The sequence below is a fragment of the Onychomys torridus genome, chromosome 8 (assembly GCF_903995425.1).
Source record: "Onychomys torridus chromosome 8, mOncTor1.1, whole genome shotgun sequence".
In the NCBI taxonomy this organism is placed as follows: domain Eukaryota; kingdom Metazoa; phylum Chordata; class Mammalia; order Rodentia; family Cricetidae; genus Onychomys; species Onychomys torridus.
In genome coordinates this window covers 63392065-63405244 of record NC_050450.1, presented here as the reverse complement: position 1 = coordinate 63405244, position 13180 = coordinate 63392065, and the positions used below count along the sequence as shown (strand labels likewise).

Genomic DNA, 13180 nt, shown 5'->3' with positions numbered 1-13180 from the left:
GAGCTCTGGTTATCAGGCTTGGCAACTCACGCCTTTACTGGTGAGACGTTTCACCTTACGTTTGTGGAAGTCTTAAGTCCCAGACTAAAGAAGCCAGAGGTCTTGGTGACAGAATCAGAGTTTTTACATCTGAAGAGGCTGGGGAAAGAACACTTGGCAAGGCTCTGCCTGGGTAGTCAGCTTTTAAGCATCCTGGATCCTGATATCTGAGAATTTGGAGTTGGTTTCTTTTGGTTCCTGGCCCTCTTCTTTGCTTTCTCTTCCATACCTTCTGAACTCTGAACTTGAAGGCTTGGATAGTACCAGGTGTTGGATAGAGGCCAAAGACGGCACAGAAGAAACTGCCTTTTCCTAAGGATCTGCAGAGTTTCTGAGATGAATGCTATTCTATAGTCGATTATGCTAATTATCACTGATTGAGAAAGCCTAAGTAGCCTGGCTGGTTTACCCTTGGGGAGTGCAGTCAGCCCAGGCACTGTAAGGATTGCCCTCTTGCCGGTTTCTTTTCTCTGCCCATTCCAGCCACACATGCAGACACACTGCCCTCTGATGTCTGCCTCTGAAAGACAAACTGCTTTTTCTAAGACACCACAAGGTCCTACCTAGTCCCAAGCCATAGTATCCTCTAGGGAGCAGGAGTTGGGGCTGGCACAAATACTCCAAGTCATCCTTTAATAACCACACTTAACGTTATCCACAGTTATAGGTTCCTTGACCTAGAAGTGTTTCCAAGTATGGACTGGAGGGGCTGGAGAACTGGTTGGGTGGTTAAGAACATAGGCTTCTCTTTCAAAGGACCCAGGTTCAATTCCCAGCACCCACATGGCCCTTCACAAACATCTATAACTCCAGTTGCAGAGGCTCTAACCCCAGGACCCAGGCATGCACACGCTTAAAGTCAGTGATGCAAAAATTCCAAGGTGAGAATGCACACAAGCAGAGGTAGGAGGATCTCTGACTTTGAGGACAGCCTGGTCTACACAGAGAAACACTTTCAAAAATTGCCTTTGAACATGACTAAGGCAGAGCCTGGCCAGGGGTTCTCTACCCCCAAACTCCTCAGATGTAGTCTCTGGTTGAGTCACCCAAGCCTCTGGCTTCTTTAGTCTGGAACTTAAGAAGACTTCCACCAAAGGACAGTGAGATGGCTCACCTGGTAAAGACATTGACTGCCAAAACAAGAAGACAAACCTTCATATACACAATCTTTTTAAAAATTTTTACCAAAAAAAAAAAAAAAAAAGACCTGAATTATCCCCAAAGGCCCAGTTCACTGGTTCTAGAACCTTTTGAGACTAAGCTAGGGTGGGGAGTTAGTCCCTCTGCCCTGCTCTAGTCTCCCAAGGGTTGCTTCCTTGACTAAAGGATGGGGTTACTCCTATAAACCTACTGGCTTTGGCCCGGTAGTATACCTTGCTTTTCTGAAAATAGATGGATCTGCAAATCAGTACTCGGATCCTCTGGCAGTCGTAGGCTGCCCCCTTTAGGTGGACTGCAAGCTAGGAAAAGATTGCTTGCACTCCTCGGGAATCCTACAATAAAGATGCCTGTGAATGGTCTCTAGGCCCTGGCTTACCAGGAAAAGGGAAGATTCAGCCATGGTAGGTGATCCATGCATGGAGTAAAGATTCCTCTGAGGATCAGGAGGGCTCTGACTCCCAACAAGTACAGTGTCATCTCACCATGCAGACTGAACCCCAAGACTACCACACATCCTGTGGGCCACTTACATGAGGGACATTTGTTAAGCTTGGAACTCCAGCCTAGGGTAGAATTTTAAATCTCTGGTAAATACATTATTAGGAAAGAGCCTCTAATGTGGCTTAGAACTTTCTGGGGAGGAGAGGAAGCAGGTCCCCTGAGGAATCACTGCTCCAAAATTTTCAATTTAGCTGGGTGGGCATGGTGGCACATGCCTTAATCCCAGCACTTGGGTAGAGACAGGTGAATCTCTGAATTCGAGGCCAGCCTGGTCTACAAAGCAAGTTCCGGAGCTGTTACATGGAGGAACCCTGTCTCAAAAAAAAAAAAAATTTTTTTTTTTTTTTTTTTTAATTTATAGCCCAGGCAAGTAAGGTCCTGAGGCTAGAAACAGCATTTATTGAGAAATAATTATACCAGACAATGGGACAAGTATAAGCCCATCTAATTTATTTTTGAGACAGGGTCTCACTGTAGTTCTGGTTAGCCTTGAACTCACAGAAATTCACTTTTTTCTCAAGTGCTGGGATTCAAAAACATGCACTACCATGGCTTATCTCATGTATTTTTGATGTCATAAATCAAACCCAGGACCTTGGGCATGCTAAGTAAGCACAGACTGTACCACCCTCTTATTGCCTAATTTCATTTTGTAATGTCGTGAAGTACTGTCATTAACCTAATAACCGAGTTTTACAATTGAGGAAACAGTCACGGAAAGGCTGAATATATTACTCAAGACTGGATGATTCACATTCTTGCCTGTGGCCATCAGAGTCCTCTCCCCCTTGTTTTGTGACACTGAGGATCTCACTATATGCCCAGGCTAGCCTGGAGCTTCTGGGCTCAAGGGCACTTGCCTCAGCCTCCTGAGTAGCTGTGTACATACCACTGCTCCTGGCTTTGGTGGTTCTTCTGCTGCCCTGTAGAAAGCAAGCAGAAACTACCACTCACTACAAGCTAAATGCACAACTTGGGCCTCATCTTTACAGTCTGTAAAATAAGTCGGGGAGGAGAGCATGGTTTACACTAAATGTTTTCTAGGATACCAAACAATCGCATTGTACAGTCAACCTGCTCACGTTCTTCTGATGGGTTCACTCTGCAAAAGATTCGTCTCTCTTCCCTATCATTTGTTTTATGCCTCGATTACACCCAGGGTTTCTAAAGCTCTGAGGAAAGACAGTTATTCGACCCTCAATAGCCCTAGACATGGAGTATCCCCCTTCAGCCTTTGTGGTACTCCTTTTTTAGGGCATGTTGGAGAAACTCTAGTTGGATACGATACTTAGAGACCAACTGAAGGGAGAATATTGGATGATATGTTTGGACAAGGGACCAGGTGAACTTGCTGTCCCGGAATTCTCTCTGTAGACCAGCCAGGCTGGCCTCGATCTCACAGAGATCCTCCTGCCACTGCTTCTGAGTGGTGAGATTAAAGGTGTGCACCACCACCACCCGGCAAGGACCCTTTTAATTATCTTTCATGGCTCAGGGAAAAGTTAGGGGACAGAGTCATAGGGAGGCTGTAGCTCTGTCCTGTGCTCTGCCCTCTGCCTGCTCACACGGGGGTTTCTGGAAGAAAGGTGTGATAAACTCCCCTTCTCCACCCCCTTTAATCTTTGCAGGCCAACCTGTGTCCTCTTTCCTTCTTGAAGGACTCCTGGTCTCATCTGTCCTCCATCCCCAGGAAATAAGACTCCTTATCTCAGAACAACCCATTTTCTCGCCACCATTAGGTAGCAGATACCTCGACTGGAAAGACCGGACAGTCACTGAGAAGGATGGTCAAGACACTCCGTGGACCTTGCTTGCTTCGGTGCCTGGGTGGCTGCGCAGCAGCCTCACAGGCCGCCTCTCTGAGCACACCTCCTGCCACCCCCACAGACACATCGGATGTGGCGTCGCCGCCCCGCCTCCTCTTGCTCTGCATCTGCCCAAACCAGGGCTGGCAGAACTCGGCGTGGTGGGGAGCGTGGGCGTGCTGCGGGGCGACCATGGCTGTAGACTGTTACCTCCGGTTCCCACAGTAACAATCGAAAGCCACGGTTGCCCTGGAGACGCGGGGGCGGGACTGCCAGGCTGACGTCAGCACCGCGGGCGGCGGGGGCGGCGAGGGCTGTGCGAGCGTGTGCGGGACCAGCGCCCACAGCAGCCCACGGGGGACCTCGGACGGGCGGGCCCGAGGGAGGCTGCTGCGCTGCATCAGCACCGCGGACAGCGGCGCAGGGAGGCGCGGAGGGGCCCGGGGTCGGCGGTCCTGGGGCGGGGCCAGGCGTCGGTGGCCGTGACTGGAGACTGTTACTGAGGGAGGCCCGGGCAGTAAGCAGTCTAGAGCCAAGGTGCCGGCGCACTGCCCGGGCGGGGATGTCCCGTCGCCCGCGGCTGGGGCGCTGCTGCTTCTCACCTCCTCCTCCTCCTCCTCCGCCTCCGCCTAAGCGCGCGCGGACAGGCACGCGACCGTTGACGTCAGAGCCCTGTGACGTCAAAGATGTCCCAGCGGGGAGGCACTTCCGGCAGTGGGGTGGGGGTGGAGCGGGGCGGCCTGGCCGAAGCCCCGCCCCCGCCTGGTCCTGAGAGGACAGCTCCGCTCGCAGAGGCGGGAAGTCCCGGGCGCAGTGGGACAGCCCGGAGGGACGGGACAGGACCGGGAAGGGGCGTCTGGGCAGCATGCGGGGCGGGGGTCCCGAGGCAGTCGCAGGGCCCGGGGTGCGTCTGCCCGTCTGTCGTGGGCGCCCCGGCTCAGTCAGTCGGGGCCACCTAGGCTGAGTCACCGCGCTGCGGACCGGGAGAGAACGAGGGGGCGCGTCTCCTGGGACTCCAGCGCCTTCTCCCCACTTTCTTTGGAAGGATGGCGCAGGAGCCGCTCAGCCTCGGGAAATGGGGTCGGGGGCTCGGTGCTCCGCTCCATGTTTCTCCAGGGTGTCCGCGTCTTCATCTGGGGGCCGGCAGGTGCTGCAGAGGGTTGGGTCAGCCTCCGGCCCCGGTGCCACCGAGCTGCAAAGGAACCTTCGTCCCTCCCACTCTGTCCCCATGCTCGCTCCGGAGCGACCCGCCAACCCTCGGCCCGCGGGTCCCCTCCTTGCCCTCCCGTGGTGTCCGTGCATCGGCCCATCTCCGGCCGTCGGTGGGTGCTTACCTGGCGGGCCGCGTCGCGCCAGTGCCGGCTTGCCTCCCGCAGCCGGCCCGGCGCCGCCGCTTTTATAGGCGCGCGTAGTACTCGTGCGGCGGCTCATTCATGCGGCCGCGGCTCCTACACACTGACGCGCTGCCGACGTCAGCAGGGAATTTAGGAAACGGGAAAAGAGGCTATTTATAGTGGCAAGCGCGGGGGGGGGGGGCGTAGGGGAGGACGGGACGAAGCGACAGGGAATTGGGAGCGGGAGGCGGGTGTGCGCGCGGAAGCAGGATTGGGTAGGGGGGGTACGCAACCCCAGGCTTGGCCTCCAAGGGGTTAACTTTCCGGAACTGCAGGCGGCGGGCTGGAGGAGGGTAGTGCAGGGAGGGTGCGGCCCCTTTACGTGTTTATTCACTCGCCCCTTTGGGCTTTGGGAGCCCTGGGGGCTCAGTCCCCTCCCGCCGGGACCTCGGGGGACCTCACTTGGTAGCCCCCAACCACATTCCTCGATTCCTAGACCCGACAGCTCTGTGACGCCAGAAGATGCCCCGCGGTGGTATCACACCCCCCGTATGGACTCTGTGGCGTCCTCTCTCTCTCTCCTCTCTGTCTCTGTCTGTCTCTCCTCTCTGTCTCTGTGTCTGTCTCTGTCTGTCTGTCTCTCCTTTCTCTGTCTCTCTCTGTCTCTGTCTCTCTCTGTCTCTGTCTGTCTCTCCTCTCTGTCTCTGTCTGTCTCTCTCGTCTCTGTCTGTCTGTCTCTCCTCTCTGTGTCTGTCTGTCTCTGTCTCTCTGTCTGTCTCTCTGTCTCTCTCTCTGTCTCTCTGTCTCTCTGTCTCTCTCTGTCTCTCTCTCTCTCTGTCTCTCTCTCTCTCTCTCGGCCAAGGAAAGGAAACCCCAGCTAGAGGCTGGGGAAAGGAGGAGGGCTGAAGCCTGGGAGTCTTGGAAGGCTTCCTGACTGGGCCGCAGCGGGAAGGTATTAGTGGGATGGTGGAAACCACAGGGAAGGTAAGGAAGTTGAGGAGAGTAGCCTGGACTTCAGAAATGAAACTGTCTGAAGAGAGTATGGGGAACGTGTCCGGAGCATCCACAAAAGGAAGAGCTAGCCTGACAAGTGATGGAGAGGGCAACTTGGCAGTGCCCAGCACTGGCACCGAGGGACCACCTCAGCACTCATTGGTGTAAAAGGCATAGGCAGAGCTGTAAGAGAGGGATTCCGAGACTAAGGGAATGAGACTGCTGGGCTTGGAAGAGGGGGTGGCAGGGAGCCCTTCCTAGAGGAGTAAGAACTGGCCAAAAGGGCTCATGCCATGTGGGGCAGGTTTCCCGGAACAGCCCAGTACTATATCTTGGCTCTAAATGGGGGCAGCATGTATTCGGCCAGAGGAGAAAGCTGCACCAGGTTGACCTGGGAGCTGGAAGGGAAAAGTGGAATTAAAGGTGATGCACATCTGCCTTTAATCCCAGCGCATGGGAGGCAGACAGGTCTCTGTGAGTTCGATGCCAGCCTGGTCTCCATAGAGAGTTCGAGGCCAGCCATGGCTACATAGTGAGACCCGGGGATGGGGCGGGAGGGAGGAGGGAGTACACACACGGAGATGCTTGGACAGGGCTACGTGGTCCTCCCCCTAGCGATGCAATGACAGAGTAGGTGGGGTAAGGTGGAGAGGGAATAAGAACCGTGCATAGAGTGAACGTGTGCGGGCCAGCCAGCTGACAGCTTCCATCGTGCAAAAGACACCCCGAGGCTGGTGTCTCCTTTCCAGACTCCTACAATCTAGCCCCAATTAAAAGGAGAAAAATAAAAGCAGACACACCCTTGCTTGACGTTTGGCATTTGGCCTCCGATATGGTGGGAGACCCCTATTTATCAGTCAAGAGCCATCGCTAGGAGCATTTCTGGTGAGCCTTCACGCCCTCCGCAGTCCTTTGCACTTCCGCTTCAGCCCGAAAGCGTACCCCTCGACCGAGATACCGTGTCTGCTCCTCCTGGAGCTCAGAAATTGCGGAGCCCACTGTAGGACCGCAGGGCGTGTCTTGTCTCGTGGGGAGATACAAGGCTGTGTGTGGCACAGATGGCCACGGAGCACACCGCGGAAACCTGGCGAGGGGCTGCCGAGACTTGCTTGGACCTTCGGAAGCCTAGGCCGGGCGCAGAAGTCGCCTGCCGATGAAAGCAGCCTCTAGGGGGCGCCCGAGACCTTGGTGTCTCCCTGGTACAGCTAGAGGCTGAGTCTGCCTCCCCGGGCGAGTGACTCAGCCACTACCTCAAGCGGGGGCGTGGGGGCTCGAGGACAGCGTGGGGTGCGGCGAGCGCGGCCCCCACCCGCCGTGTGGCCCCGCGCGGTTGCTAAGCTCTCCAAGGCCTCTGAGAGATGAGATCCTGGGAACCTCATTGGTTACCATAGTAACTGCGCCCCAGCCTCTCCGGCTTGGCCACGGAGGAAGGAGCAGCCAATAAGAAGCTGTGGGCGGTTTGGGGGACCCCCCCAATGGTGTAGGCGGGGGTCAGGAGGTGCGGGGGAGGAGGCGGAGCGTGGGCCACTGAGGCGCGGTGCTTGCAACGGTGCTGGTGCCTCCGCCCAGCTGCGCAGGGACATTTCCGGAGAGCACCCACGAGCCGGTGCACGGTGCCCTCCCTCCTAGAAGAGGCGTCACCAACGTGAAGGGAGCCCGTGTGGCGTGTAGGATCTTTTGGGAGGGAGTGGGTCTCAAGCTGCCCGCTCTCGTGATATTTCTCAAATGGTGGATTGGTGAAAAAAAAAAATCACCTAGGATCCCTCAAAACTGCTTAGATGAGGGATGTGGGGTTGAGGAGCACGTCCCAAGGGGCCCTGTCCAGCTATTTCCAGTCGAGGACCCTCGGTTCCTTCTGGAGACCCGTAAGTTCAGGGAGGGCGCTTTGGTAGACCCGCTACCCTGTTTCACAGCGGCGCTCTCTAGCAGCCTCCGCAGTAGCCCAAGAAGTTGGGACTCCCGGAGGGGGCGGGCTGCCTGTGTAAACATACGCTCCATCGAGTGTCACCGCTTGGAAGCGTTTGAGTGTCGACGGTTTATGATGTGCATACTGATAACGTGCCTGAGGGAGAGTTGGGATTTTGGGGAGCCTGAGTCCAAGCGGATAGTGGTGTTCAGAAATGCCTAATGAAAGCCTGATCCCCCCCCCCCACCTCGTTTCCCCCTCCCCGAACTGATCTACCTTCATTTCATTTACGATTTCCAAAACTGCCCTCTCACCACCTACTGTCACTGGTGTTCCATACCACCACCCCCCCTTTTTTTTAAAAGAGAGGGTCTCATGTAGTAGAGGCTGACCTTGAACTCCTGGTCCTCCTGCTTTCAACTCCCTGGTGCTAGGATTACAAGAGTGTGCCATCACACACCGGCTTCAGAGTTCCCTTTCTGAAGACAGAAGTTTTTTCTGAATTGACCCCCATATTACATAGAAATATGTACTCGGGAGCACGAAGCTCAAAACCCCAGGGTTTATGGGACTCCCAGGTCCGATATCTGGGTCCCCAGGTGGGCACATCTGGAAGCGTGAACCTGCAGATCCCCGGCTGCGCATCTGTAAGCCTCCATCCAGCCCAGGTGTGCGCCAGAGGTCGCCGCCCGGCCAGACACAATCCCGCGCGGCCGCGAGGTGGCGCCATGGCCGCGGCAGCGTCTGCCGGTTCGGGCCGCTCCAGATAAGAGTGTGCTGAAAGCGCGGTGGGGCTGAGACGCGACCAGGACGCGGGGAGGACGGACCGGCAGGACAGACCGACCGGGGGCCCGGCGGGCGGAGGGCAGCGCATTGCAGCCACGTCCCCCCTGGATCCGCCGGCAGCCGGGCCCGGGGCTTCCGACATGCTCCCCAGGTGGGTCCTCGAGTTGGCGACCGGGAGGGGCAGGCAAGGGACCCGGGACAGGCTGGTCCTCGCGCGTGGGCCGGCCGGGGAGCATCCTCAGGCGCGGGCGCCCGGGTCGGGGCTGGCCTTTAGGGCTCTCGGTGTCTTTCCTAGAGGACTCGGGACCGCTGGGCCGCTGCTCGGCGCCGGGTTCACAGCGGGGTCAGCGGTCCCGGGCCGGCTCTGCCCGCACATGGGCTGGGGAGGAGAGGGGAAGGCAAGGGGAGCCGGCGGGCGGGGCTGGCAGGGGCGCTGCCCTGGCACAGCTCGGCGCCTGGCAGCGGGGCGGGTGGGGCGCAGGCTAAGGAGCTGCCACAGCCTCGGGGAGGGAAGCCGGGCTGGGCTGCGGCCGCAGGTAACGGGCCCGCGAGGCCCTGCGGGCCAGGCGGGAACAGGGGCGGGCGCGCTCGCCGGCGGGCAGGGCGGCTCAAGACTAGGCGTGGGTCCCCGCCGTCGCCGGGCTGCTGAAATTGGGGGCCTAGAGGAGAAACTGGGGGCGGGGTGGGCTAGGGCCGGCGCGCTCCTCCCGCCCTGTCTGAAGTTGGGAAAGTTTCCCCCAAGTTTGGGGCGGCGGAGTTTCGGGGGAGACGGGCCCGAGGGGAGCAGGGGAAGAGATGTAGAGTCGAGGCGGGCCGGGGCTGGGTCCGGAACGCGGGTGGGGCGCAGGCCGGGGTCAGGGCCGCAGCCGGCTGTGCGTCGTGCCCGCCCGGGGCGCTGCCCCCTCCCTCCCCTGGGAGCTGCGTGGCTCCCCCCTCCCCCCCACCTGCTTCCTGCCTCAGCCTCCTGCCCCGATATAACGCCCTCCCCGCGCCGGGGCCCGGCCTTCGCGCTCTGCCCGCCACCGCAGCCACTGTCTCCTCTCCCCGCGCCGGGCCGGCCGGCCCAAAGCAAGGCCTGACAGCCCCCGGCCAGGGCGGCGCCTCGATGGGCATCGTGCTCCCGTCCTCCTTATCACTTCCCCGAACTGGGGCAACTTCTCTCGAGGCGGGAGGCGCTTCTTACTCGGCTCCTTTTCACCCCAACTTGGGCAAACTTTTCGGCCCTGAATGACTTTTCCTGAAGCGGACATTTTACTTAAATCGGGTAATTGTCTCCGAAAGGGTCATTTCGCCCCAACAGTTTTCTCCCTGGAAGTTCCCAGCACCCAGCTAGCGTGCCCAGCAGCACCTGGGTCCGGGACAACTAGGCTAACCTGGCCTCCTCTCCATCCACAGCCTTTCTCCTCCTGCTCCTTCTGTCTGGGGCCGGCGGGCCTAGGTTCCACCACTCCCGGAGGCCGCCGAGCCTCCTCTGTGAGTGTCCAGGCCTTGGTGCTCCATGCTCCTGCTCAGCTGAGGGAAAGGGGAAACGGAGGGGAACCGTGCTGGGCTGGGTGCGAGCGGCCAGGGCACGGCATAGCTCTTACCCAGCTGGTGTGTGTCCCCCGCAGGAGAGTGTGCTGGGCAGACGATGCTGGACACGATGGAGGCGCCTGGCCACTCGAGGCAGCTACTGCTGCAGCTCAACAACCAGCGCACCAAGGGCTTCTTGTGCGACGTGATCATCGTGGTGCAGAACGCCCTCTTCCGCGCGCACAAGAACGTGCTGGCGGCCAGCAGCGCCTACCTCAAGTCCCTGGTGGTGCATGACAACCTCCTAAACCTGGACCATGACATGGTGAGCCCGGCCGTGTTTCGCCTGGTGCTGGACTTCATCTACACCGGCCGCCTGACTGACAGTGTTGAGGCCGCCGCCGCCGCCGCAGCAGTGGCCCCGGGGGCCGAGCCGAGCCTGGGCGCGGTGCTGGCCGCAGCCAGCTACCTGCAGATCCCTGACCTCGTGGCTCTGTGCAAGAAGCGCCTCAAACGCCACGGCAAGTACTGCCACCTGCGGGGAGGAGGCAGCGGCGGCGGCGGCTATGCGCCCTATGGGCGGCCTGGCCGGGGCTTGAGGGCCGCCACGCCCGTCATCCAGGCCTGCTACTCGTCCCCGGCCGGGCCGCCACCGCCGCCTGCCGCCGAGCCACCGTCGGGCCCCGAGGCCGCGGTCAACACCCATTGTGCCGAGCTGTACGCCTCGGCCCCGGGCCCAGCAGCCTCACTCTGCGCCCCGGAGCGCCGCTGCTCTCCGCTTTGCGGCCTGGATCTGTCTAAGAAGAGCCCGCCAGGCTCCTCGGTCCCCGAGCGGCCGCTGAGTGAGCGCGAACTGCCTCCGCGCCCGGACAGCCCTCACGGTGCGGGGGCCGCAGTCTACAAGGAGCCACCGCTCGCCTTGCCGCCGCTGCCGCCTTTGCCCTTCCAGAAGCTGGAAGAGGCCGTACCGACTCCAGACCCGTTTCGAGGAAGCGGCGGCAGTCCGGGACCCGAGCCCCCCGGCCGCCCCGACGGCTCCAGCCTCCTCTACCGCTGGATGAAGCACGAGCCAGGCCTGGGTAGCTATGGCGATGATCTGGTCCGAGATCACGGCTCCCCAGGCGAGCGCCTCGAGGAACGCGGTGGGGACCCAGCCACCTCACCCGGGGGTCCCCCGCTCGGCCTGGTGCCCCCGCCACGCTACCCGGGCAGCCTGGACGGGCCAGGCACAGGCGCCGACGGCGACGACTACAAGAGCAGCAGCGAGGAGACCGGTAGCAGCGAGGACCCCAGCCCACCCGGTGGCCACCTGGAGGGCTACCCATGCCCGCACTTGGCTTATGGCGAGCCTGAGAGCTTTGGTGACAACCTCTACGTGTGCATCCCTTGTGCCAAGGGCTTCCCCAGCTCTGAGCAGCTCAATGCTCACGTGGAGGCTCACGTGGAGGAAGAGGAGGCACTGTATGGCAGGGCAGAGGCTGCTGAGGTGGCTGCCGGGGCCGCCGGCCTCGGGCCCCCCTTTGGTGGCGGTGGGGACAAGATCGCTGGGGCCCCGGGTGGCCTAGGAGAGCTGCTGCGGCCGTACCGCTGCGCGTCCTGCGACAAGAGCTACAAGGACCCGGCCACGCTTCGGCAACACGAGAAGACACACTGGTTGACCCGGCCCTATCCGTGTACCATCTGCGGGAAGAAGTTCACGCAGCGCGGAACCATGACACGCCACATGCGGAGCCACCTGGGCCTGAAGCCCTTTGCCTGCGATGAGTGTGGCATGCGCTTCACCCGCCAGTACCGCCTCACAGAGCACATGCGTGTACACTCAGGTGAGAAGCCCTATGAGTGCCAGCTCTGTGGGGGCAAGTTCACCCAGCAGCGCAACCTCATCAGCCACATGAAGATGCACGCTGTAGGTGGTGCGGCCGGCGCAGCCGGGGCGCTGGCTGGCCTCGGGGGACTACCTGGCGTCCCCGGCCCCGACGGCAAGGGCAAGCTCGATTTCCCGGAGGGTGTCTTTGCTGTGGCCCGCCTCACAGCTGAACAGCTGAGCCTGAAGCAACAGGACAAGGCAGCTGCGGCAGAGCTGCTGGCGCAGACCACGCACTTCCTGCACGACCCCAAGGTGGCGCTCGAGAGCCTCTACCCGCTGGCCAAATTCACTGCCGAGCTGGGACTCAGCCCGGATAAGGCGGCAGAGGTGCTGAGCCAGGGCGCGCACCTGGCCGCGGGACCGGACGGCCGGACCATCGACCGTTTCTCTCCCACCTAGAGGGTCCCTTGCAGGTGCTGCCGGCGCTACCCGGCGGCCCGGGGACAACCGGTAGCAGCCTCAGCGCCGCAGTGGTGGCCCCACCTTTCTCCGCCTCACCTGGCCTTACTGCTTTGTGCCTTAACCCGGGGGAGCCGGTGGGGGGAGAACCTCGGGACGGGGGTGGGATAGGGGAAGGGAGATTTATATTTTTGATATCAGCTTTGACCAAAGGAGAACCCCGCCTCTCCCCGTGGTTCGTTGGCCCCCTCCCCTGGCTCCGAGCTGCTCTTAGGGGAGGGGTGTCACTATTCGGACGCTCCCAGCCCTACCTCCCGCCCTTGCGACCACACCCATTCTCACTGTGAATCTCCCCGCTGGGGGTCGGAGCGTTGGGCACAGTTGGGGAGAGGGAGGGTACTGAGCCGGCCGGAGGGCCTCCCCGCCCCCCGCTCCTGCCCAGCCCGGGACTGATAATGTGAAGTTCCTCATTTTGCACAAGTGGCACTAGCCCCAGGGCCAACCCTTCCCTTCCTGGCCTACCAGGGTGGGCAGGTCTGGAGCCAGGGATGACAGCCCTGGCCCACCTGTCTCCGCTTCTGAGGTCCCCTCCTCTCCCTGGGGCCCCATCATATTTATTGCATGCGCCCCGGGTGGCCCCTATCCTGAGCTCAGCTTTAGCTGGGCTGGGGCGAGGTCTCCTTGGTTCCCGTTCTGTCCTTTTGTATATTCCCTACTCTGTACACAGGCTCTTCTTGAGCCGCTTCCATTTTCTATACTCAACCAAACAGCAATAAAGCAGTAACCAAGGTCCCTAATCCTGTGGCTCTCTTCTGCCCCGGCACCAGGGTGGGTGGCAGGGCCCCAACACAGGTGTACCGGCTTGAGTCTGCCTCCC

General features: G+C 60.1%; 1 protein-coding gene across 3 annotated transcripts; it reads left to right on the top strand.

Moving 5' to 3' along the window:
* Window positions 1–8513: 8513 nt before the first annotated feature.
* On the top strand, window positions 8514–13099 carry Hic1 (HIC ZBTB transcriptional repressor 1). Of its 3 annotated transcripts, none has more exons than XM_036194541.1 (2): window positions 8514–8676; window positions 10136–12441. In XM_036194541.1, exon 2 carries the CDS (start codon window positions 10156–10158, stop codon window positions 12301–12303), a length of 2148 nt encoding a protein of 715 aa, XP_036050434.1. In that variant the 5' UTR covers window positions 8514–8676; window positions 10136–10155; the 3' UTR covers window positions 12304–12441. The 3 variants fall into 3 exon arrangements, with proteins under 3 accessions (XP_036050434.1, XP_036050432.1, XP_036050433.1); XM_036194539.1 differs by lacking the exon at window positions 8514–8676 and adding an exon at window positions 9502–9789 and having other exon boundaries at window positions 10136–13099; XM_036194540.1 differs by lacking the exon at window positions 8514–8676 and adding an exon at window positions 9796–9998.
* Window positions 13100–13180: the final 81 nt, after the last annotated feature.